The 26,974-nt window shown below is 43.7% G+C and overlaps 1 protein-coding gene across 6 annotated transcripts in view; it reads left to right on the forward strand.

Annotated features, from left to right (window-relative positions):
• The window catches only part of ACBD6 (acyl-CoA binding domain containing 6), an 80,931-nt gene that overhangs the window by 29,839 nt on the left and 24,118 nt on the right, over positions 1-26,974 (forward strand). For 2 of the 6 annotated variants that reach the window (XM_059854749.1, XM_059854754.1), the window contains exons 5-8: positions 6,088-6,193; positions 7,258-7,332; positions 12,485-12,556; positions 12,954-13,043. In XM_059854749.1, the coding sequence (XP_059710732.1) occupies positions 6,088-6,193; positions 7,258-7,332; positions 12,485-12,556; positions 12,954-13,043 (343 nt within the window). Of the gene's footprint in view, positions 1-6,087; positions 6,194-7,257; positions 7,333-12,484; positions 12,594-12,953; positions 13,044-26,974 lie in introns of all 6 variants that reach the window. The other 4 variants (XR_009487563.1, XM_059854750.1, XM_059854752.1 and 1 more) reach the window with 4 other exon arrangements.

A 26,974-nucleotide genomic window follows, 5' to 3' on the forward strand; every position in this document is an offset into this window, starting at 1 on the left:
TTATGTCCCTTTTCTGGTCTTATTACCAGAACAAAGCAGTAGTAGTGGAGCACTGTCGTGATCAAAGCACTATAATTGGAGTTTCACAAACCTGGGAAATGACCAGTGATCTGAGGTTGACTGATGTGTTACCAGTGTAAATCTCATCCAAGACACAATCTGAGAGATGTGCCAAAAATACCACAGCCTTGGAAATCCAGCTTTATTTTTCAGGGTTTTTTTTAAGCCGGGGCAAGGAGTAGGCAAGTTATAAGTGTTCAGGAAACAAATACATTGATTTGGCAGGTGGAGAATGAAAAAATAACATTGCCAAATGTCCGTGTCCCTTTCCACTTCCACTGGAGGAGCCTTCCTGCACTCTGCCATGAGCTGCTTCCCCAGGGCCTTGGCATGCCAGGATGGGAATGACACCTGCCAGTCAGCACAGAGGCCTCCCTGAGCTGTGTTTTACCTCTTCCATCCAGAAGTTTGCTGAAGAACCCCTTTTCTGGTCGAAACTACCACCCTTCTCCAGCCATTTGGGAGCAACCCCAGTCATGAGTGGGGCAAACATTTAGGATGTGGGTGTGGAGCAGGCCCCCCTGGCAGGACCTGCCTGCTGCCGTGCAATCCATCAGAATTGTATTAATCCCACTAACGCAGCCGCCATCTGGTCCCGCTGCCGGGCCGGCTCGTGCGAGCCCCCGTGATGGATGGCCCTGGGAATTGATTAGTTGTTGTGCGAGACAAATGAACTGTTTTGGCAGAAAATACCAGAGGTCGCTGCATGTGGTCAGGCACAAAGGCTGCTGAATTTTAAAGAGCTGCTTCCAGCATCCATTGCAAGGATGCTGCTTCAGAGCAGTGACGGCTTTTGGGATGAGCTAAGTGCTCCAGAGCACGGTTGGGGTTTTGTTATCTCCCTCCAGCCCTACTTTTGGGAACACCAGCACTGGAAATGAGTGTGAAGCTGCAGAGACCTGTTGGGAATTAAGGGCTGGTGTTGTGCATGTGGGTGGCTGCGCCACAGATGTGTCACTCACTTCAGTGCTGGGCTGTGCAGTCCCTGTGGAAGAGCTTTCCTGGTTCTGCAGAGCTCACGGTGTGCTCAAGCAAAACACCTGTGGGTCCTGGCAGCTGGGACTTGGGGCTTTTCAGGTCACTGTTGCTTAGAAAGGGGTGCTGTCACGGTGATGTTCAGCAGACCAATCTTTTGAGTTTAAGATGATTGCCAAGGTTATTGCTTCCCCCTTTTTACTGTCCCCGGAGCGGTGACCTTTGGGGCTTTGCTTTGTTGTGCAAAGGGCTCATCAGGCCTGCCTTTCCTTTGGAGGGCACGTCCTTCTGTGGTGGGTCCCACTCAGCGTTTTCCTGGCCGCCTCCTGCGTGGTGCCGTGCCATGCAGTGGGTGGGGAATTGGATGATGACACATGTCCCGCCATGTCCCAGTGGCTCTCCAAGGGATGGCACACCAGTGTGCCGGCAAGTGGGCAACACTTCCCTCGGGATGGCCTGCCGGCTCCAAATAAACTTGAGTTATGGATTTATTCAACTTGTAAAACCTCAGCTGGCATAAATAATTGAGAAAGCAAAGGTTTGTCTGTGGAGCGTACCTCAGGGACCTGCTCCTGCCTCCCTCCCTCCCACCACCCTTTCTTATGAAAATGATCCCAGTTGCACTGATAGATAATAACAACACCAAGCAATTAAAAGCTATGGGTGGCTGGAGAGAGGAGAAAAGGTTCAGTTAATGAGCTTTTCCTCTTCCTGTGCCCAGGAGAGCCTCCAAAGTGACGAGGCGATTAAAGCAAAGAGATAATTATAGATTATGTGAAAATGGGTCCCTTGGGGGCCCAGGGCCCTGCCATAAGCAGCGAGTGTTGCGAGCTCCTCTGGCTCCCCGCGCACGTCCCGTTCCGCTCCGCCGCCGAGCCGAGCCGTGCCGCTCCTTGGGCCAAGCCACCTGTTAGTGGCACCCGGGGCCACTCCACTGCAAATCCACTGGGATGTGCCTTGGACCAGCCCCAGGAACGTGGGAGAGGATGCCCAGACTAGAGCCTGGTCTCAGTCCTCTGCCCTGAGCCTTGCGTTGGAGGTAACCTGTGGAGGGGGAGGAAGGGGACAGGGCAAACCTGGAGGGTGTTCTCTGCACAAGGGTAAAATAATGGGAATTTCAAATCTCTTCTTTGCCCTTTTCAGTAGCAGCCTTGGTGCTGTTCAGAAAGCAAGGAGTTTTACAGCACTCCAGATAAGAAGGAAATTATCAACTGGCAGCAGATCTTTTCCATGAGCTGTTTTAAACCTGTTGGTTTAACACATGTGTTTTGGACAGCCTATGGAGAAAGCTTGCAAAGCCCTTTAAGCCTGGGGAGAGATGACTTGGTTTAAGTTCTTCCAAATCTTTTTATTCAAGGATGGAAAAAGCTGCCCATGTGTTATTTGCAGGCAACAGGTACACTTCAACTCATCTTTAAATCAGAATTACCGTCTCTTACTGGGAAGTGGAGAGAGCACAAGGAAATAGCTTTGGGGGCCAGCAGCAAGGGAGAAAAAAACCCCTCTGGCCATCCTCAGGAAATAGATATAAAAACTCCACCTGCCTCTATTGACAGGTGCTTGCTGACTTGAAGACTCCTTTTTATCTCAGCAATTTGACATGGAAAGATGATTGCATCCAAGTCTTCCTTTTAGCTACAGGTTTTGCATTATTGTGCACATCTCCATTAGGTTGAGGTTCATGGTGTTTCTCATCTGAAGATGTCCTGAATACTGTATTTTTTATGTAAATTGAGATTTTTCTGAAAATACTGATGGAAATGCTATGGGTTCTCTCCCCCATAACATGATCTAAGCATGTCTTTGCACTGTCACTTCTGTATTTCTCACATGTTTTTGTCTGGTTTTTGCCTGCTTCTACCACTCTCTGGGCCTTGCTGCTGACTCTTACCAGTTTTATGAGGAGTGCAAATTCCTGCTAGCAACAGGTCTGATAAAATCATTACATCCTTTTCCTGTACCTACTACAGTGGAGGTGTTATTATATACACATACATACAGGTAAAATAAAGGAAGGGAAAAAAACAGAGTTGCCAAGTTTTCAAGCTCTTTCTTATTTGTACTGTGTGGTTTTCAATGCAAAGTCAGCAAATAACAGTAACTTGTCATTATTCCATTCACACCATTCAGGAAGAATGCCTTCCCTAGTATTGGTCCTTCCAAAAATCTGGGTTTAACTCCTCTGAGCTCTTTCCTCAGTTTCCCTTCCTGGTTTTAGCTGGATCAGGTTGTTTTAAATGTCTGGAGTGCAGCTTCATATGATTACTTTATTTGTAGGTAAAATGTTTTCATTGTGGCTGGAAAGAGCTTGTTTCTCTTTGTTAATATTTATAGAAAAGTTGGATTATAATATATGCTTAATTTTTTTTAAGGAGGGCATCAGGAGCAAAGCAATGGTTTAAAGATTGAGAAATAAATGCAGAGTAGAAGAACGAAATTTCCCGAAACCTTATCTTCGGGTGGGGAAATTGGTATTCTGGATTAATTCCATTGTGGACACTTCTGAAAGAAAAGTGGCTTTTTGGAATGGGGATATATAGAGCATTTGCAGAGTTGGTTATTCCAGAAAACTAAATCATATCCAAATAGCTGTGTCAGGTCATTTTCCCCTTACAGACAGTAATATCCTCGGGAAAAGACATTAAAAGTCCTGTCTGGAGGCTGTGGTGGGAAAATGGACTGGTTGTGGTAGGTCAGGGCTGCTGTGCCCTCTCAGCTGGCACAGACCCTCTGGAAGCTCCCTGTGGAGCACAGTCAGGTGCTTAATGCCTGCCATGTCCCTGCTGGTACCTCTGGTGCTGCCCTGTGAGCTCTGTCAGGGCTCTGTAGCGTGTGGAATGATGAGGTGGCATCACTGTCAGGGAGGAAAGGGCACAGCCAGAGCTCATGGTTATGACATGGAAAATCACCCAGGAGTAACTGGGGGTGGTTTTGAGCCTCTCTAGTGAGAGGGGATTGGGGTTTGCTTTGGTGTTCTGGAAGAAAGAGTGATCTGTATTAAATGAGGGAGGTGTGGCTGTGCAGTGGGGAACCAAGTTCCTGTACAGCATTGTTTGAAAAGCAGCTTCTCCCAAAAGGCTGCTGTCGGCAGCCAGGGCTGTGTTGGAGAGGTTGGGCTAACAAGGTAGGACTGGAGGGACTTCCCAGCATATCACATCAGCCCTTGTTAGCAGGGGCAGGCATGTCTTGTGACCTCCATCATGAGTCTGTCAAGCTCCATCTCGAGCAGTATAAGCTTTTGCCTTTTCTAATCCCACTCTGAGATTCTTTTTTTCCCAGAATTCAAGGTAATTGCATTTAAAGAATTCAGTGATCTGTTTCCCAGGAGCCTACGTGTAACGAGCGGGCAAGTCCTCCAAGGAATAAGTTCATGACAAACTGGTTAAGAAACTGGGAGCCTCCTGTAATATCCTTGGGCCTAAACACAGAGTGTGGAATCCTGTGTGGCTCCCAGCTCTTCACTGGAAAGGTGCAGCTCAGGTGTCTCTGCAGGGACTGCCTGTGTACAAAGGGTAGGGGTGATGTGCTGGAGAACAGTGCTACTGAGGGAGCAAGGTGAGAAGAGGAAGTGACTTCTTTGGAGAAAGCAGTGATCTGCCACTGGAGCAAGTATCAGTGCTTTTTCCCACCTTTTTCTGGCACCCTAGCACGACACAGATGCTTGAGGTGTGAAGAATCAGACTGTATCTCAGCAAGCCAGATGCATAACTATAAAAGACAAAGTCAAAGTTGGGTCATGGTGCTCTGCAGAGGACATGGCCTTGCTGGCATTTCATTTTTGGGAGACTACAGGTTGAAGAGTGTCACTTTTTCTTGGTAACCCATTGCTCAGAAATGCCAGCACTATCTAGATTTTACTTTTCCTTCCTGGTGTTCTTCAGCCTGCGAGGTCAAGAACAATGCAGATGAACAGAAGTGTTGTTGCCTTTTACCACCAGGGGATCAGTTCTCAAATTTCCCTGTTGAATTTCTCCTGCCCACAGCAGGCTGAGCTCCTTCCTGGGTCTGAGCAGCTCCAGCAAGCTCCCTTTTGTCTGAGTAACTGAGGCTGTCAGTCTGAGTTCTGCTGAACATCCAGAAGGTCTTTAGTTAAGGTGATTGAAAACTGGGGATGTCATGTGAGGCAACGACTCTGTGTTTAACTCTGGTGAAGCTGCCTAGTCCCAGAGCAATGCTGATGGGCTCGTGTGAACCATGGTTTTCATCTGGAAACTAGGAAGAGGGAGGATTATGTGGGCTTTTTGGTTTTCTTCTGGAAAACCAATGGCCTCTTTTCTTTATTCCCTGCTAGCAGCACAGTGGTATCACTGTACTTATGCCTAAAGGTATTATTCTTGCAAGAATCTGTGAAGGGTCTTAACTTCATTAGAGGTGCTGTTTGTTTGGCAGGAAAGGATGGGAGTTCTACTGTGTCTGAAGGCAGAGTATTGCTTTTAGCTGTTAGAAGAGCTGTAGGTGTGACTCAATCACCTGTGACACCATCATTTGATCTTTCTGCCTGCAAGCACTTCTAAGCCAGCCCTTGCTGGTGTTGTATCCAGGATCCATCCAACATGTGTTCAGCCAGGGACAGGTTGCTTTGCAGGTCTCCTGTTTGTCCTGCTGTTCTCTCCAAGCCATGTCAGTGGCCTCTGTCCAGGGTGGATGGCACTGGATGGGACTTTGTTGTGACCCAGAGTGACTCTTACAAGAAGAACAGCTTTAGCCTTTTCTCTTCTGTGGGATTGCAGTGATTTATACCAGAACTTGAACATGGATTTTTCTGGCTGACTTCATACATGTCTTGTGCCATTTCACAGGAATAAAATGGCATTTGTCTGGACATAATACTGTTAAAAACAACCTTTGTTTTTCTAGGAAGCAGGATCTTCTGTTCCTTAACTTGGGGGAGGTGGGGAAAAGCACATTATTCTGCATGTGCAATACCAGATGCCTGTTTGCATCCAATGACAGCACTGAAATGTCTGTAACAAAGTTAGAGCATATAATGTGCATGTGGCCTTTGTGTTGTGCAGTAACATGGTACTTCTTTTGCTTTTGTTTCCTGAATAGGGAAGAGGACAAGAACATTTTTGATTACTGCAGAGAAAACAACATTGACTATGTAACCAAAGCCATTCAATCAAAAAAAGTGGATGTGAATGTCACAGATGAGGAGGTATGGAGAAAAGATAAGGACCATCAATCTTTTATCTGTTTTGTGTATTAATTCACTGCTACTCCTTTTTAAAATTCCATGGATAGAATTGTAACAAGGTGCTGCAACAGTTGGACAAACACTGCTGCATTTCTGGTAGTGTGGATGTCTAACTGTGGGGCTGTAGCATGTCAGATCAGAAACTTAGTTTCTATATTATTCTCAGCAATACCAGCAGCCACTTGCAAAGTAAGATCTTCTGAATACCTCCCTTTCCCCACTTTGTGCACTAAATGTGGTCAAACAGAAGTAGGAAGTGAGGGAAATAGCTTTTTTGACCCATGCAGTCTGTTCAGGTTGAAGGGAGATTTCTGACATGCCACAAGCTTTTCATCATTTCAGACAGAGGGGAAATGAGTTGTGGCATTCACATTCTCTGAACAGAGAGACATAATTCTCTCTCTCAGAGCTTTTTCCTAGAAAAACACAGAGAGAAGAAGAGAAAAACAATTCTTATCACTGCTTGCTATGCCTGTTATTTTGCACATGTGAAATGTGTTAAAATTGTTTACCTAAAATAATTTGTCAATTAAATTCTGCTAAAGATTGTTTTGTTTCCTTAACCAATTAAAAAAAGCTGTGTCCTGACTGTCGGGAGACAATCACGAGTTTTCTTTAATATTCTTTAGTATTCTTTGTAGTACAGTTATAATATAGTATAACATAGTATAGTATAATTAATATAATATAATATAATATAATATAATATAATATAATATAATATAATATAATATAATTTAATATAATTTAATATAATATATAAAATATAATATAATATAATATAATATAATATAATATAATATAATATAATATAATATAATATAATATAATATAATATAATATAATATAATTAATATCGAATTTTCAGCATTCTGAATCAATAGAGTCAAATACCAATCATTTCCTTCATCAAGAACAGCCTAATTTTACTATAATGAGTGACAGAGGTTTTCCAGCTTCCCAAAACCAGTGGCATTGTCCAGTTTTTCTCTGCTCATCACACTCAAACCACCATTTCCCCACAGGGAGGTAATACAGGCATTGCCAGAAACCCCAAGACAAAACAGTCTAAAACTGTGAATTGGCTTCATCCTTTTTTGGTAAGAGCAAACACCTGGTGGGGGCAGTTTCCTGTTGATCCTTCAGGAGTTGTGGCCGTACCAGGTTTGTCAGCTGGGTTTCCCTGCTTGCACACTGCCACCTAGCCCTGTCCCTGGTCCAGCCTGAGCACAGCTCCTTCCAGCACGTTGTGTTTTGGTGAACAGATGAAGTGCTTAGACATTCATAGACTGAGACGCCACAAATTCAGTTGGGTTCTCCTGTAGCTCTAAGCAGATTTCTGCCCTCTGAGCCATGACAGCCCCGGCTGGGGCTCTGAATGCTGATGGCAGGGCCTTTTATTATTAATCAGGAATTCATGTGAATTAATTTTCAGAGGAGAGGAGGGAGGGTGTTCACAATCAGGATTGGAATTTCACATCATAAATTCAATGAACTGCAACTGTCATGTGCCACGCAGTTGCTGCAGCAGCCCTGTTCCTGAGCTCCATCCTCCTCCTGCTGATCACAGCTTACAGGAGGAGATGTCCAGGGCAGTCCCACAGAAAATGCAGCTGGAGTCTGTTCATTAATAAAAGCTCATTTTTAGGATCACATGCTTACAATAAGTGCATGTTAGCATTGCTTTGTTTCCACTGCAAGATACTCTTTTGTAATTAGCAGCATTCAGAAGCTTGTATTTTCCTTTCTGTTCAAGGAATGTCCTTGTTCTGTTCAAATATGCTTGTTTTCAGCCAGAGAAATACTGTTTTAAAAAAAATATATATTTTTATTAACTATTTTAGTGTTACTGTGTAAATACATCCTGCCAAATCCAAAAGCTGCCTCACCTGGCTTCTGGACATAATTCACACTATCAACCCTTTGATTTAAATACCTCTAAATTGAAAATATCAGCAGGGTACATACCAAGATTTAACTTCTTATGAAACAAAATCTACTGAAGTACCAAATAGGCTCGTGCTAAGCTGCAGAGACACTCAGCTCAGCCTTCCTTGAACAATTAAGACTTGGCTGGGGTTTTAGGGTGTTTAGATTTTATTTTTATGTGATATGGTAGTACTCCATCTAATTGTATTCCCCCCTTTTTGTGCAAACCTAGAAGAAATCAGTGAAAGGAGAGGAGAAAGAATAAAAATGTAAAGTGTGGATGAGCCAACTTGGTCAAAGCAAAAGGATTTCAGAAAGGGCAGCAGAAGATCCTGGGGTTTAGATAGATGCACTGGGAAACTTCCAAAGCATAAGTGGCTTTCTCCCCAGAAGAAGTAAAGCTCTTCATGTGCAGCATGCAGGCCAGCATACTGCTAACAGTTTGGATATGATAAACTTCAATTTAGAATTAAACAAAGAACCTAATGACAGTAATCATGTGCAAGCTTCCATTTACTGGATCTAAATTGCCCAGAGTTCAACAGAATTGCTTGCATTCACTTATAAGAAGTAGCACAGACTAAAACAACCTGTTTTCCTTGTGTATGTCAGCAGGACTAATGGAATAAGAAATGGACTGTGGCTGTGAAGTCACCCCAGGCACATCCTGGGAGTGTGGCTCACTTACTACCTTTTTAGAAATAGGATTTCTTCACCTTCTAACAAACCAGGAGCTGCTCAAAGGCAGAGATGAGTTACTTTTGTAATTTGTGCCAAGGGCTGTGGAGGTTGTACCTAGATAATTTTTTTTTAATTGTTGGATAAATCCCAGTAAACAAACATGTTACCTGTGTGCAATGTCTAAGTCCTTGCCAAAACCTTAATGAAAGGCATCTGACAGGATGCTCACTTGGTCCCTGATCCTTGTGCTTTTGAGACAGCAAGTGCCAAACTGGTGCCAGCTTGCCAAGAAAAGGACAGGGCGAAAATGTATTTGAGGAAGGGTCACATACTTCTGGATTTATAGGCTTTCTCCCATTAGAAAAGCTTTACCAAACATTTCAGAGCTCTGAAAGTGATTGACTTCCAAGTGAAGTTTACCTGTGTAATTGTAACAACAACCCTTCCATTCACTGTTTCTGCAGTCACAGGGGGATGCAGCCATTCTGTAGAGATCTGTCTCTTCTTAATTACTGCTCATAGAACACTTGCCACAAGTTAGAGTGGCTCATTGCTACCCAGCCATTATAGCTGCAAGCATGGTGCCTGGAAGTGTAGTTTTATACTGTAGCACATCCATTCGGTTTGGCTTTGTTCTCCCCTTTCTCTGCTCAGGCTAATTGATGTGAAAATCATTCCCATCCATTTGTCTGCCCACTCAGTGTATGGGAGACAAATCCCTGTCCTGTGCTTTGTTTGTGAACACCCTGTGACTTGGAGCTGAGCAAAATTGATGTGCTGTTGGCTTGAGAAACTGCTGCAGGAGCTGGCCAAGCTGGCAGCGGTTAGCCAAGCAAAGCTAGAAGATTTAGAAGGCAGGGTTACTGCACTGGGGCTATTTTTATGCTTTTATTTTTAATACTTCAAAGGTGGGGGGGAAATGCATCTACTCTCAAGTAAGTTCTGCAACAACTGTTGTGTTTGAATTGCAGGGAGGGAGTACCTTGATGTTTGCATCTAGCCAAGACCTCACTGCTGCAGTGCTTTCCTACATGAAATTATTCATGTTGCTTTGAGTCTCTCACTGCTTAATGAAATAGTCATGTGGGAATTGTTTTGGGAAAGCTCAATCTGTGGCCCTTAAGATTTCTGCCACATTATTTAAACACACAAACACATGCTATATGCTGATATCAAGCATCAGCTGGGCAGACTAAAGAGTTTTTCAGTGTGCAGAGGTGATATCCCTGCTAAGCAAAGACTGGGGCTGTATGTTCAATTTAAGCTTGACTTATCACTATTTTAAGAAAGACATGGGAAACAAGTGGATTTTGTAGCTGTATAGCTGCCTAAGTATGTCAGCTTCAACTATTGACTGTTATTCTGATTTTCTACAAATAATTGTGAATATTATCTAGTTTCCATAGAGCCATTAAGGTTGAAAAAGACCTCTAAGATCATCAAGTCCAACCATTTTAAATACCAAATTTGTAGTAATGCTTTTTGTTATGCAATAAGTGGGTTGAGACTCTTCTGGAGGTATTTTTCCTTCTGCATCTCCTGGTGTGATCTTGCACAGAAGGTCTCCAAAGCCCCTTGCACCCCGTGTCCAGGGCGTAGCATGCTGCAGACATTTCTTGGGTGGAACGTGTCAGCTCTTTAATAGTGCACAATTACAATGCAGAGCCATTTAAGGCACTAATTAGAAAATATTGTATCCATTTAGAGTTGTGGAGAAAATATATAGGTAAGCAGAGTGTAATTACCCAAAGTGGAATTGGCCCAAGACTTGAAATCCATACTCCTGCAAATAGCACAAGGAGATTTTTAATGACTGTGGATGATCAGGCTTCAGGGTTTTGTCTTGTTCAGCAGGCACCACGTGTAGCAGAACCAGCCTGCCAGTATCATGGGCAGGAGCAGTTGCACAGTGCTCTGGTCCCCCTGAGCTGTCACAACAAACTGTTGGTTTTCCTTTCCTGGACTTGGTCTGAGCCAAGTTCAGCAACAATAAAATAAGATTCTCCTTGTCCAGAGACAAATGCAAACCAAGATATTTTAGCCCCTAATCTGTAGCATGGATTTCGGTAAAAAGGATAGAAGTACCTTTATTTTATCATGTAATTGTACAATGAATACATTTGAATAATTGCAATATTATTCCTCTACACATATATCAAGTCACTGAAATAATCTGTTGAAGTATTTCTTGCTGTTGTGCATATTTCAGATGTGCCTCTTCCTTTTGAGATAAACATCTGTGGCTTGAAAAAAGTTGGTATTTGTCCAACTGAAATCCTAAGTCTTAAATAATTACCAGTTCCAGAGATGAGTTAAGGATGCTACACATGAATTAAAGATCTCTCCATACTTACCAATTGTTTTAAGTTGTACTCTTTCCCCCTTGTAGACTTTGATAGGGGTGTTGAGTGCAAGAATATGAATCATTAAATGGCCTGTGGATGTCATCAGTGCTTCCATAGAAAGTCACTGTCAGAAAATTCATTCCAATGCAAGCATAATCAGTGTAACATTAAAATTACATGTTACAAATTAATTAGTCGCTGGGTCAAAAAGAGTGAATTTCCTGACTTAAGATCATGCTCTACCTCTGCTGGCCTGCCCAGGAATGTCCAGCAGAAGCAATGTGAGCTTTGGTCACAGGTGTCTTCTGCCCCTCCTGCTTTCTGGCACTGTGGCCAGGAAATTTGGCTCTGAGCTCCCATTAGCAGATAAATGAGTTGCTCACCTTGTTCCCACTGCTTTGTCAAGAGATTTATAGCCAGGCATGGGCTAATTTAAATGATTTCTTTTGTGAGGGTCTGTGACTGTTTTCCTTGGCATATTGAAAAACACAGGTCAGCCTGATGGTGTCACAGCTTGAGGGAGGTGATTCCTGGTGATCTGCAGGGTGATTTCCAAGAAATTCCCTATAAGTGTGTACTGTCCTAAACCAGGAGAGACTGATAGAACATTAGGGCTAATTTGCAAAGTGTATTTAGGAGGTTTTCTTCTTTGTTTGCCATCTCAAACTACTTTGAGTTCACTCAAAGTAGTTTCACAGAATCACAGTAGTTCACAGAATCACTGGGTTGGAAGAGACCTCCAAGATCATCGAGTCCAGCCCAGCCCCAACACCTCAACTGAACCCTGGCACCCAGTGCCACATCCAGGCTTTGTTAAACACCCCCAGGGATGGGGACTCCACCACCTCCCTGGGCAGCCATTCCAGAACTTCATCACCCTTTCTGTAAAAAACTTTTTTCCTAATATCCAACCTGTATTTCCCCTGGTGCAGCTCCAGGCTGTGTGCTCTGGTTGTGTCAGTGCTGCTGGAGAAAGAGCCCAGCCCCAGCTGAGCACAGGCACCTTTCAGGAGCTGTAGAGAGTGATGAGGTCACCTCTGAGTCTCCTTTTCTCCAGGCTAAACAACCCCAGCTCACCTTTCTCAGGGATCCTAAGCTACTTCCCATGCCCTTGGGCATGCAGGAAGATCTGAACTCCCATTACATCCATCCCGTGGTGGCAGACACCTGTAGAAAAGGGATGGGAAGAAAACTCTGAAGGTTTGGGAAGTGCTGGAGGTATGGATGCAGCAGCCTGCCCAAAAGAGGACAGTCAGGGGTGCCTGACCAGACATCCAGTTTTAATCTTCTTTTCCAGCAGAGGCAGGACCCATGGCTTGAGTGCTTCAGACCTGCCAGAGGAATGAGCTTTTGGGGACTTGGCATCCAGGTGACTTAGGCAGCACTGAATATCCTACCCTTGCTGTGTAAGTCATTGCTCCCAGAAAAGTCAGAGGTGCCAAAATCCTAAATCTATACAGCAAAACAAATAATGTGCTGGCTCCTGCGTTTCATACTTTGCTTCTTTTCCCCTCTAAATTTCTAGCTGGCTTGTGGGTGTGGTGCTAAATCAATAAAAAATTGAACTATGTGTCACTTTTGGCATTTCTAGCATTTGTGTGGAAGTCCAAATCACCAGTAAGTGACATACTAGTATTTTTTTGTATTTTTATTAGGTCTGTGTTAATTTTAGAATTGGTGCTTATTACTTAATAGCACGACTGATTTTCCATGGGTTTTGGGGGTTTTTTTGCTTGGCTTTGTTAATTTTCTCCTGGCTGTTTCAGGGCCGGGCTCTGCTCCACTGGGCATGTGACAGAGGACACAAGGAGCTGGTTTCAGTTCTGTTACAGAACGCTGCTGATGTGAACATCCAGGTAAGAGGAAGCACACAGGTAAATGGGATTGATGTGTTACACAGCCTCCTGACCAAATGTTTCCATAAATTCTGAATTCTTCCCAAACTCCACAGCAAGTTCTCTTGGTGTATTTATCACAGAAAAGCTGCTCCATTCTGGTGAGACCCCACCTGCAGTGCTGTATCCAGCTCTGGGGCCCCAGCAGAGGAAGGACATGGACCTGTTGGAGCAAGTCCAGAGGAGACCACCAAGTTGATTAGAGGGGGTGGAGCACCTCTCCTATGAGGCTGAGAGAATTGGGATTGTCCAGCTTGGGAAAGAGAGGATTTCAGGGTGACCTAATTGCAGCCTTCCAGTACCTGCAAGAAAGACAGAGACTGTTTACAGGATTGTGTAGTGACAAGGGAGAACAAGTGAAACGGAAAGAGAGTAGGTTTGGACTAGATACTAACAAAAAGATTCTTCCCTGTGAGGGTGGGGAGGCCTTAGCACAGGCTGCCCAGAGAAGCTGTGGCTTCCCCATCCCTGGAAGTGTCCAAGGCCAATTTGGACAGAGCTTGGAGGAGCCTGATCTAATGGAAGGTGTTGCTGCCCGTAGCAGGGGTTTGGAACTAGGTGATCTCTAATGTCCTTTTCAACCCAAACCATTCTGGGATTCTCTTACAAGAACATCCCAAAAAAAGTAATCTGAGAAAAATAACAAAATTTTGAGCCACTGAGGTTTGCAGCCCACATGTCTGAGCTTAGCTAGCACCAGTTTTAGGATGTCTGAGCAGACCAGGTTTTGACCTAAACTGGTTCAGCCACCACTTTGCAAACGGTTTCTTCCAGCCAACCAGTCTGCCAGTGCTCCTGAGTCAACACTCCCAGTTCTGTCAGCTTGTTGTAGTTAAGGGCTGGTCTTAAAAGAAAATGTGATTGTATTCAGAAATAATTGTCCAATATATTCCTGTCAGATTACGACTGACTTCTCTTTACCTTCATGGAACTTTTTGGCTCTGCTCTCCTTCCCAGTTTGGACACAGATACACCTTTGCTGATGAATCTTTGAGCTCTTACTGGTGAGATCTGAGCAGCCTTCCACAAATGCTTGGGTAATTTGTCAGAGGTGCATGTGAAGCAGAGCTGCAGTCTGAAGGCTTGTGGGCAGAGCTGAAGTGTTCCCAAGCTACAGATAGCTGTGTTGTATTTACATAGCCATCAAATTGTGGAAAAGTCTATCTTGCCCTTTCCTGGGCAGAGTTTCTGGTGGGATGGGTATGAGGAAGCACAGCTCTCTGGTGGCTGGTGAGATCTGTGTGTTTGTGCTTAGGGCTGCAGGGTTTCAGCTGTAATGGATTTAATAGGAGTTTTTCCTGACACAGAAGAGGGGTGGAGTGAATCCAGTGCAAATGGGAGGCTTTGCACATCCTGTCCATCTCCTGCCAGTCAGATTTAGGGAGTGCTGTGTTGGATACAGACAGGAACAGCTTTCTGTTGCAATTGGGAAGGAATGGAAGCAGGCTCCTGCCCATCCCCTTCGCCCTGGCAGCCTGGGAGATGGTTCTGGATTCTCTCTGAAGCATCTCTTCTCTTTGACACTTGTCTCATTCCATTGGAGGTAAGGTTTGACTCTTAGAAGAAAAAGCAAAAGAGAGATTCATCGTATTTTTTCCCCCCAAGTATTAATTTTCTGTTAAATTCTTCTCTTTTCTTTTTGATGCATTGCACATTTTCTAACCAGATTATTTTTGGCCAGTAACAAAAGGTTAATAATAGCCATAAAAAGAAAAATCAATCTTTGATATGTTTTTCCCCACCAAAGTAATAAAGGAGAATTTTTTATAAAGGTCTCTATTTTCACGTAGGTGTGTTCCCAGAGAAGGCAGACACATTTTTATTTTCAGCCATATATAAATTGCAATAACATTTCAAGACTTTGTGACTTAATGTTTATTTCTCCTTTTTTTTTTTTTTTTTTAATTTTGACCTTTACCCTGGAAGAATTCACATCCAAACCAAAAGCAGGAGAAATTTTAAAAGCAACCAGAAGGAAAAGGGAGAGGGAGAAACTCTGGCTTCCTAACAGGCCATAAACACCACAGCACCTGCTATAACACATTACCAAAAGCACTAACAGTTAATGTGTAGGCTGTCAAGAGCAGTGGGTTCAGTGTCAGGGGATATCTGGGGAGTGGGTGATGCTGTTCTTCCAGAGTGATGTGCTCCCAGCAGAGGTTTCCTTCACACCTCTGTCAAAGCAGCCTCCACAATCCCACCTGCCTCTCCAGGTCTTCAGGAATTCTTCTGTCTTGTTCAGTTTTGCAGCAGCACCTTCATTCAGGCAGCATGAGAGATAAAGAATAAATTAGGGATAATGAGGGTTATGAGCAGGTAGTGAAGGAGAGGAATGCTACAGACCAATTTTTTTTTAATTGCCTGTGTTTTAGTAGGCTTCTAAAAAGTTAGTCAAACAGCATGACAGATTGATGCTCTCTTCCATTACCTTTTTAATAAATGTTCTTCCATCTTGGCTCTTTTGCAGCATGCTAAAGGATTTTAGCTGCCCTAAGCAGGCAGTGACAGTGGTGCTCTGCTGTGTGACCTGGAGCAAGCCTTACCTGCTCACTGTGCCTGTACATGTGCCTTAATACATTTTTGCTGCCTTATCTTAGTTGCCTTTATACTGTCAGTTGTCAAAGTACTGCAGTGTCTGGATCAAAAGGGTCTGCAAGAGTCAGCTTATTGCTCTTTGCTGATAAACAGCTTTAGGAGCAGGAAGAGAGAGGTCTGGTGGCTCTGCTCATTCTTGTAGCATGCTCAAACCCACTTTGTTCTGGGAATAACCCCATGCCCCTGGACTGCAGTGATCCAGTGCCTGTGCTTTTTGTTTCAGCAGTGGTGCTGCAGTTTCCAAAGGGTGGTCACTGAAAAGCTGCAGCCACTGAATCCTCTGCTTGTTCATAATTAGCTCTAATAGCACATTTGAAAAGAGGTGCTAAAGCAATTGCCATGGGCAAGGGAATACAAAAAGGCAACAGGCTGCTCTGCTTTGTTGAGAGGGGGCGTTTGTGTAATTGAATTACCTAAATCTCCAGTGCCAGGGGCCATGTCAAAGTGGGTGGTGGGATGGTGTTTTGGAGCTCTGCTGGAAATACCCAGAGCTTGGGGCTCAGCCTGAGAAGAGCCTCCTTCACTGGAGCTGTTTGCCTACACCAGCAACATGGCAGTTGATAACATCATGTTAAGGTAAAAGATTCTAAGCATAACACAGTGGTAACATAAGAGTTATGAAGGGGCTCAGCAACACGATTATAATATCCATTTCTGGCTTTAAAACATAAGAAGACACAAATCTTCCTTGCAGAGGATGAGCAACAAAGGAAAACCCTTTTCCTCTATGGGGAGAGCCCCTTCTGGATGTGAGGTGCTGCTCAAGCAGCTTTAGAGGAGCTCCTTTAGTGTATTTGGGGGACATAAACCATAGGTGTTCCTCCTGGACTTCTTGTGGCTGCATTTTGTTTCATTTGTGGGTACACTGTACTCCAAAATAATAATCCATGTGTTCATGGCATGCCCTTGGGAGTGTATGGGGAACTATCTGGGAGTGGTGCTCAGCAGCTCAGCTTACTCTGGTAAAGCTTTTCAAGCCTATCTGGCCACTTGAGCAAGTCTTAACGTAAGTATTGTGAGTTGTAAAGGGAACTGTATCACTTGACACACAGGATAATTAAGAGCTGTGCACATATCTATGAGGTAGAGCAGCTGAGTTTAAACCATATCTAAATATTTTATGATTTTTAAACTTTGTTGTGCAATTGCCAATGTTACAGTAATAACGTTATGTGCTGATTTTTTTCTGTAATTCTGACTAAAAGGATGGAAAAAGCTGTAACTGATCTTCAGTTTTTATTTCCTGACTTTTCACTTTCCTGGTAAAGTGCAGATCAGTGCACTAAGACTTTAAACCACTGGTCAGCAAGTTCTCAGTAGTCACTCATGGACCCTTCAGGTGTTTGAGAAGGAAACTTGAGACAAAAGCTGAAAATCACCAGGTTAAGAAAGCTGTTGCTAGTATATGTGTGGTTTATTTTATTCATTCCTATATAGTAGTAATTTCAGTGAAAAGCATCTGTTGTCTGTGCTGTCTGCAGAGAGCATTGGTTGACTTTTGGTACCAATGCTGGATTTGTATCTTGTACCAATTCATGCAAGGCTGCTCAGTCATATTTATGCACTGGGGTGGTGCTTGTCAGCATATTTTGAGTTAGACTTGGGGGGGGTTTTTTTCCTTTTTTTTTTTTTTTTAAGGCACTTAAGACAGTCTGAGGAGGCAACCATGTTACTTTTCTCCCAGTTCTCAACTTCCCTCCTCTTACTTGCATCCTAACACTGATGATCAGAGTGTTCCTGGAGCCATGGAACATGGAGCAGCCATCCCCTTCTAATACCTTCACTGACTGGGGATTAAAAAACCAGAAAAAACCTTTTCAAATGAAGACAATACAAACATAATAAATGGCAGGGAGGGTTCATCTCCCTCATGACTCAATCCTTTTCAAACAACATTATTATTGACTGACCTATTGGTTGCCAAAAAGGAAAATCAATTGTACTAGAAGTAGTTGCTGGGCCACAGATCACAGTACTAACCCAGCAGAGACACGTTGATTTTTATCAACTATCCAAAGACTAATTTCCACCATTAGCTAAAAATTAAGTAAAAATTATGGATATGTCGAAGATTGCTAAGATTGGTGGTCTGTTGGTTTTGTGTTTGTGTGGGTTTTCTGTTTTTCTGCCTGACTCTTAAAAGGCTTCTGTCTGTGCAGGGTAAAAAGAAGAAAGGAATAGTCAGGCCTGCTTGTATGCCTGCTTTTTTTTCTTTCCATCCTTCTTCATTTGGATTTCACAGCAAGGGTCTTGTGTTGGAGGCATGTAGATATTTAAAAATTAAGCTGGTCTCAGCAAATGTGCATCCCTTCCCTGCCTCCTGCACCAAACTAGTCATGCTCTCATGATCCTGTGCCTGTAGGGAGATGGAGAAATTGATGTGGATGTTTTGGCTGTTGTGACCAAGGACAACAGGCTCCATCTACATATCTTTGCCCCTCCCCAGTGACATGGGGGATGCAGAAACACTTGTGGGTAGGGTGCCAGCTGCCAAAGTCCTCTGCTGTTATGACCATTCTCTAAACCTGGCTGAGATTAAATAGGAAGGCGAAAGCCTTGTGCCCTTGCAGTTAATGTCCTTAGGATCAATTTCTCCCTAAATATACTAAAAGCCTGGCTCATAAAGCCAGGAGGGGTCCTGTCCTGGACTTGATACTGCAGCAAAGCTTTGGCATAGGTATGCTCACAGCAAGCAAAGGATGTCACTGGTACTGCTGAATTGACCACTGCTGTGGGAGGGAGCTACAGTGGCAAATGCATGGGGACACTAAACAGAGATGAAAAGCAAAGCAATGAGAGCAGATTTATTAACCACAGGAGTGTCCTCATTCCCTTAACCACCCCCCATCCCCATCCCTGTCTCAGTATTTCCGTGGTCAGGTTTGTTAAGCAGATCTCTGAAGACTCTGCAGCCGTGTACCCCTTCAGTTTTGACACTGCTGCCTGTGGGTGTGAAAGCCATTAGCCAAAAGAAAGGAGAGATCTGCTTAGTGACAGAGGGTAGCATTCTACATTAAAGCATTGACATGGTGCCAGTCACACAGTTATTACAGGTGGCACAGCTCCATGTCTCCCCTGCGGGTCTCTCTGTGGAATGTAGATTGGCAGCAGGTTGAATGTTAAATGGTCACCACTCAGCAGATGCTGTTTTTACCTACTGGGAGAAAAGTCCCTTTCAGCAGAAACATTTGCAAAATATTTGCACTCTAAGTATATGCTGGGAAAGGCAGAGATTTATCCCTGGTTTGCTCCTTAGCTTCTGAAGCCACCTCAGGCCTCATCAGCACTAACCATCAGTTGTACAGATGATGAGATGTTTCCTTCTACTTGTCCAGGCTGGGCTTTTTTAGCATTGTTTCTTATCTTCCAGCTTGACATATGCAGTCTTTGTTTCTTCTGCTCCCTGTAGACAGATGAATCATTGCTTCATGGCTGGTGCAGCAGAGCAGTTGGCACCCTTGCAGGCAGCCCATGTGCAGCACTGCCTGCAAAGCAGCTCACCAGCCAGGAACTGCTGCAGGCTCCTGTGTCCTGCAAAACCAGAGCTTGAAAAGTGAAATCCAAGAGCTGGCCCTGAAAAAACTCGCCGTGGTCTCTGCTGCTTTTCCCTCAAAGTCTAAAACTGCTTTTGGGGTAATCAAAAGTCAGGGTTTAAAAAGCCAGGACCGAGGACAGTGGCACGTGTTAGTGGCTTCTGGGCCTTGTACTGTGCAGAGGGGAGGGGAGGCATTTCCATGGCCAGTGCTGGGCCAGGAATGCAGGCTGGCAGAAAGACACAGTTTTAGCTCAGGGAGCCTTGTGCTTGATTCCATGCCTGACACCACAGCTCTGTTGTGGTGCTCTCCCTGTCAAGGCTCACAGTAGACAGAGGCCAGCAGCAGCAGTGAGCTTTGAGGTCAGTGCAGGTGGCACCGTGGAGGAGAAACAGGTATCTTGTTCCCTCCCCACTGTGTTCATGTGTCCCTGCAGAGGCAGGAAAAAGCCTTACCTTGAATGCCTCCCTTTGAGGACATGGGATGGCCCCGTGGCCCTTGGTCCCAGGGTCATCTTTGAAATCAGCATGTGTTAAAACACCTGTAATTCCTGAGGTCATTGTTGGAAATGCTTTAGCCCCTCATTAAGGTGTTTGGGTAACTGCACAAACAGGATACCACTGGCAGCCAAGCTGGTTCTTCAGGTGAAGCATCACCCTAGGAATGGTCTCTAATCACCCTAGGAGTGGTCCCTAATCACCCTAGGAATGGTCTCTAATCACGCCAGGAATGATCTCCAGCCTTGCTTCATTTCCTATGGCTTTGGTGTCACTCCTCCCTGTCACCACCAAGCCATCAGCTACTCTTTGCTCAGGAGAGATGGTTCCTAGAACATCTTATTTTACCATCAGCCTTTTGGAAAAGCTTTCCCTGTTTTGAAGAAGTTCTGCCACTCACCTTCTCAATTTGAAAAAAGTTTCAAGGCTTTACTTCCAAATGAAATTTTGTATTCATCTGTTGTCAGTAGCTGTTTCTTCTGGTTTGCTCTAAAAATCAAAACCAACAAACCCACACAAGAACAAAAAAACAATGACAACAAAAAACCCCAATTCTAGGTAAATCATTGGGGCATCTCAAATTTGCAGTCTTCAGCACAAAGTACTTTTAAGCTTTGCTAAATAAGATTGTTCTAATGCTTTAGATATTGGGGCAGTAACCCTTTACACTTATTTTGGTTCGATTTTAAGTAAGATTTTTCATTATGGTTGAAAAATCCATGGATTGTAAGTGGCAGAACAGCAATGAAAACGGCAAAGCTAATTTAGTAGGTTCCTGTTTCTCAACTTGCACACGTTATTTTTGCATCCATGAGGACAGTGTCAGTGCAGGAGACTTTCTACCTCACAGTCATGTCTCTGGTGGCAGGGAAGAGTGAATGCTTAGGAGACAGAGTAGGGAAAGCATACAGTGATAATTTCGTATATTTTCCCAGAATTCAGGGCTTGGAGGCTTCCTGAACCACTGTTACTATTTTTGCACTTCTGGATTTTTCTTTGATAAATTTCTTTCATCCCTCTTTGAATTCCCAAATATGTGCTAGTGGGAGTCCTGTAGTTTAACTGTGCATGTGCCTTGCATTTACCATGATCATTTCATGTGAGACCCCATTTTTCTTGTGTAATGAGAAACAGTAATTGTTCCCCCAGTTACCTTCTCTGTCCTGCTTTTGACTTTCTTGGCTTGCTTGATTCCCCTTGATCACTTCTTTTTCAGACTGAGGAGTTTTATCTGTTTAATCCTACCCCATTTGGAAGCTGCTCAGTAACTTTGTCACTTGTCATTCTTTGGATCATTTCTAGTTCTTTATTCCTTGCAGATGAAGGGAGCAGCACTTCTCCCAGTGCCCAAGCTGTAAGTGCAATATGTGAGATAATAAAGCAATATAGTCATGTTTTATTTCCTTTTTTTTTCCCCCAGTGTCTCCTTGTTTGTTTTTTATTAACTGCTGTTGAATTCTGAGCTGGTGTTGTAGAGCTGTCTGTAATAACTCATGATCTGTCTCCACAGTGGTTGTATTAGCTAGCTCAGAACCTATTGCTCTGGATTTAGACTGAAGATTGTTTTTCCATATGTGCATTACTTGGTGTTTTTTTAGAGCTGAATTTCATCTGCAGGCTTTTCATCCTGTCACCTTTAGATCCTTTTGTAGCATTTTACAGGCAGCTTTTGGTTTAAAGGACTTGGATAATTCACTCTTCACTCCCAGCCTGCTTCCCCTGTTCCCTTCTGTGGGCTGAACAACCCAGGCCCTTGCACTGATCCCTCAGAGGCTCCAGCTCTCGCCAACAATTGTGCAAGCTGGTTGTTTGCTCCTATGCAATCTCTAATTTTGCAATCACTTCTCAAGCAAAGACCTTCCCTCTTGCTCTATGATAGCATCATTTAATAGTCTTTGGTGAGAGGGTGTGTCCAGAGGCTTTTGGAAATCCATGTGAGCAGGCATCCCCACTCGTGTGGGACAGCAGAAGTCTTGGGACACCAAAGGCTGGTGCCATCCTCTCTCTGCCTGTCACAGAAAATCTACTCAGTTGCTCCCTTTTGTAACAAAACAAGTAAATCCTATCTTGGAATAATCTTCTAGTTTATCTAACACACCAATGGACTGTCTCACCTTAGGCACTCCACGTTGCAACGAGTCTTCCCTCCTCTTTTAACAGTGCTCAGCTTGGCTGGAATAGAAGTTTGTTACAAAGCAAAGGCCTGAACTTCCTTGAAGGTGTGTTGAGGCTGTGTGTGGTGCTCCTTCTCAGGCTAGGAGGTGCCTGTCTGCAGGCTGGGTACCAGCACTGGAAGAACTGTTGAACTTCCATCATCTCAATCCTTTTCTGCCGTTCCAGCCAATTAAACATTAAAATGGGCATGACAAATAAGTGTTTGTTTATGGGTCAGTAACTCTGGAGTGTGGCTGTGACATGGCTGCCGGAGACAATCCATTTCAGGGCAGGCCTGGGCAGCCTGACATCCTGGGGTGTGTAATTGCTTTTATAGGGAAAGGGAAGCAATAAGGATAATGCAGCTATCAGGCCCCGACTCACTAGTTCAGAAACTTCCCCTTGCCAATCAAATTCCTTTGGTATTCAACCAGTTTTAGGCTTGTTCCAAAGGCATTATTGTGCTGTCAGAAAATATCCTGATGGATATATGCATTCTCTCCAGTGTTGGATGTTACCTTCTTGGTTTTGTCCACCAGCCAGCCCTCAGTGCACACTTTATGGCAACAGACAGGCCTGTCTTGTCCCTCTCCCTTGCTTCCCCCTCCCCTATTATATTTTTTTTTTCAGCACTATTAGATTATTAAATGCTTAATGACTATTCCATTCCTGCTAACTATACTTTTGATGAGCTGCAGCTATAAAACTTTGTAACAGCGAAGCGTGTGTCTGGTTCCTTTATAGGAAGGGCACATTTGGGGAGCTGAAGTAATGGGGGATAAAACTCAATTAATGAATAGAAATAAAAAGAAGTAAATGAAGTAATCAAACTCAGAGAAATTAGTATTGGCAGGTCTTAAATGATGCTCTTGGATGAACAATCTTTCAAAATCCTTCCTTGTATGCCGCTGCTGTCTCTTTATTTATTATTAAAATAACATGATCCATGAGGCGCTCGGGGTGACTCCCAGCCTAGCTAATTCTAATTAATCCAGTCAGGGAGAGCAGCAGGGTAAGTGGAGCAGTCTATCGGATTGAAATTCATAACTTAATTGAGGTCAAAGTCCTGGGTTGGGAGAACAAAAGTCTTTCACTGGGACCAGGCAGATCAATAGCAATAAATATCTGGCTTGGATGCAAGTAGCTTATAGTGACGGATTATCTGACACTGGCCAGAGGTCTTGGTCCTGTTCAGGGCAAAGTCCTATGGCATGTACAGTGGAGGGTGACTTTTGCCAGTGTTCCCTCCAAAACCCGAGACAACTCTTGAAGGACTCGTGGGACCCTCAGGAGAAGGATGTCCATACAGAAGTCCACATGAGTCATGCTGAAATTTGATTTCTCAAGGTACAGGTGTCTCATTGGTAGCACAAGGGCAAGTGTCACATTAGTGCTGATGGAGGCTGGAAGAAGTTGCTCAGGCTTACAGGAACTTGGAGCTAAATCACAGTTTGTCCAGAAAATGACCTTTAGGATCAGGGGAAGCTGAACCGTGGATGGATGGGCTTTATGCCAAGTCTGTATTTATAGCACGTTTACATAGGAGGACAGAGGAAGGTTGGAAGAGGGAAGTGTAAATAATCATTAAGTTGGGTTTGTAGTGTGAGAGAAAACAGCAGAGGAAGATGTGGTGTTGCCTGTACTTCAGAAAAGCATCCAGTGTCTGCTGTGACCTCCAAAGTGATCTGTTCCAAGGGCTTTGCATGTGCTAAGGATGGCCGCTTTCCCAAGCCCTTGCCCAAGCATGAGTTTGGGCATTGCCTGAACTCCCAAACCAGAGAGGAAGCCTGAGGTCCTGCCTGGGATCTGTGGCCTTGCACTGTGCACACAGCTTTCCCTGGGAGTGGGCACTGAAATACTCATCAATACCAGCAACTGCAGAAGCTTCTCTGAACTTTGAGAGAAGCAGGTCCTTCGGCTGGAGTTCAGAATTAAAATGCAATCTTCACCTAGGCCGTTATTAATGCAACATTTATGCAGATTGGAGTGTTCTGCTCGTATCCTCTTTGCAGAGGACAAATCCTGCTGTGGTCAGCACTTGATACATCCCAGATGGATGTTGTTCTGCCAATGCACTTCAACACAGCTTGGAAGAGAGATGGAAACCGCAGCTTGGACCCAGCCAGGGACTTGGTTTGAGACACCTGCTCCTCCCATTAACACTGCATGGGTCTAAAGCATCTCTTCTTGTCCAGCTTGTCAGAAATGTTCAGAAGATCTCTTTGCCTCCACAGGTCAGGTTTTCAGTTGTAGGGCAAAAGCCTTGGCTGGCCAGGTGTCAGGTTTTAATGTGATGAGCAACTGTTGGTTTTTCTGGGTGTATAAATGGTAGTTCACCCTTTTGAAACTGTCTCTGGGAAACACCTCTTGTTTTCCACTGCAGGACATTTGTTTTGTGTGGACAGAATGCAGGGAACAAGGCAGCTGTTCAGTGCATAAATATAAATATATGTACACACATACACTTGCTTTTACCATATACTGCTGTTTTTATCTGCTGCTTGCTATTCCACTCCTTTCCTCATTCATGTCCCAGCCATGGCACAACCTCCTCCTTCCAAGCTGGTGGTTTCACTTGTTAGAACCCTGGTTACTGGGAATTTTAGACAAAAACAAAAAAAATCCATTATTCACTCTCCAGATTCTTGGATTATTTGTGTGTTCCTGCTTCATTCCTGCCCAGCCTGCAGAAGAGCAGAAAGTTCCTAAGGCTGTTAAACACTGCAAGCAAAACTGCACTGGCAACTGTCATCAAGGGGAGAAAGGGTTGAGTGATTTATTTTGCTCAATATAAAAGCTAACAGAAAAATCCAAGTACTGAACAATGCATGACTGAACGGCAAGATCTCGTGAGCAACGCATCTTAATATACAGAACTTTGAAATTCACTTTAGTTTGAGTCATGGCTCTTCTAAGGTTTAGGAGGAAAATAATTTAGAATATGAACATTAACATTTTTTCCTCTTTATAGAGCCACACCTGTGATGCAAGTGAGAGAATTTGCTTTTTTTTCATTTGAGAGAAATTACAAGATCTGTCCATTCAGAGCTGGATTTCCACAGTTTTATATGTTATTAAAAACATAGCAGTAGATGCCCAGATCTGTAGAATATCTGTGGATTCTGTGAAGAAATTCTGTTTATGGCTCTTTTAGAGTCAAGTTTAGGTTTCTAATTCTCCAGTTTTGCTACAGAATCCCAGCGTGACCTTGAACAAGTCACTTGATTTCTTTCTGCCGTGGTTTGCCATTTGGGAAATGGTGGGGCAAATAATCGTTCTTTATCTCATGGATATAACAAGATTATAAAAATATGGTACTTTTAAGAACCTTAGAAAACTGATGAAATGAAATTAAACAGATCCTGCAGTCCAGATAAAATGAGATGAAACAAGCATGAAACTATTAGTGAAAGAAATGTTTCTTTATCTTCTGCAAATAAAAATGCAAAGTGATTAAGTGGGTCTTTTCTAGCTATTAGCAATAGCAGCTCTAGCCAGCTGACTTCTGCCACCCTTGTAAATTAATTTGTGGGATACAGTCCTGAATTTAGGATCCTCACAATAAATACCCTTAAAAATTTTGTCACCTTCTGTGATGCACAACATTACTGCCATGACAGTACTGCAGTTAACTTGCCCTGCAGATAAAAAGTGGCTGCTTTAAATGAGATGCTCTAACACAATGCTTTGCAAATTTCTTTTAATTGATTTTTCCCCTCCTCCCTGTGATATTTCCTGCCTTTACTGTATATCCAGCAGTATTTTTGTGAGGCAGGGGAGAGGAATGGGAATAAAGTTAAAGGTTTTTCTTGTCCAGGACAGGGTTGGAGGTCTGGTGGAGCAAAGCCCCCATGTCCTGCTGCTGGCAGCAAGGCTGAGCACAGTTAGTGATGAGCTTTGTGTGGCTGTGAGGTGCTGGAAGAGGAGGAAAATCCCAACTCAGACTGTGGGCATTTTCCTTCCCTGGCTTGGTGACTGGATGAAAGAGTCTCTCTTTCAGCACAGCTCTCAAATCCAGGTAAGGATTAATGAGCAAAACAGGAAGGGAGGAGTTTGGACTGGTTGACTTTATCTAACACAGAAGGAAGACAAGCAGAGTATTTCAGAAAGCAGTAGGCTGGAGCATGGTACAAAGAAACTTTGACATGTGTGCTGGGACTCAGCCAGAGGCCAGGTTACCTGTGTTCAGGAAATCTCAATTTACTCTTCTTTTCTTTTAGATTTTTTGTTGTTGTGTTTGTTTGTTTGTTTGTTTAACTCAAGTTTTAGTCACAATTGGACTGTGCAGATGAAATCTGGATCAGAAGCCAGATCTGCCAAAGCTGCCTGGTTCCCTTCTCTGTGATGTCCCATTCCTGCTGCCATTGTGGGGATGTTTTGAAGCAGTGCTCACAGATTACATGGTAGTTTGGCTTCTGAAGTGGTATGAAATTGAGCATTACACTGTGAATTCCAGTGGTCAGACTCAGAAGAGATTTGTAAAGTTACGGCTCAGCAGTTGCAAATGATCCATTTTTCACAGCTTAATGACCAAGGGCTTGTGTTTGCAGTGATGGGAAGTGATCACACACACCCTTACCTCCAGCACTAATTGCAGAGTAAAAGAGGTTCATTTAAACCTTGGAGGCACTTTTGATCTGGGTCTTTCACAGCAGCAGGAAGACTCAGAGCTGTGGTGACTTTAAATCATTCATTTTACCTCTCAGGAGGAAAAGGTAAGCGTGGATGTGCTCAGTTTGCTCTCATCAGCTGGAAAGAAACAACTTGCTCTAAGCCCAGTCAGCTGGGATAAACCACAATGTAAAGGTTATAAATGTGTATTGAGACAAAAATGGAAGATTATATGAACTAGTCATTTAGACATGGATTTTAAATCATCCTTTTTTTGCCTGTCAGTACAAGTGTTCCTCTTGTTCCCTTTTAAATTTTAAGTCAAGGCATTAAGCAATAGCAAAGACATCCCTATCCCAAAGAGATCATCTTGGCACCAGATCCAGTGCCACAGGTAGTGCAAATGGGAAGGCTGACTGAATGGAAGTACAAGAACAAAACAGAGATCAGCAGAAAAATGGAATTCTTGGCTCATGGCTTCCCCAGGCAATGCCAGACAGCA

This window comes from Haemorhous mexicanus, chromosome 9, assembly GCF_027477595.1.
Source record: "Haemorhous mexicanus isolate bHaeMex1 chromosome 9, bHaeMex1.pri, whole genome shotgun sequence".
Classification (NCBI taxonomy): domain Eukaryota; kingdom Metazoa; phylum Chordata; class Aves; order Passeriformes; family Fringillidae; genus Haemorhous; species Haemorhous mexicanus.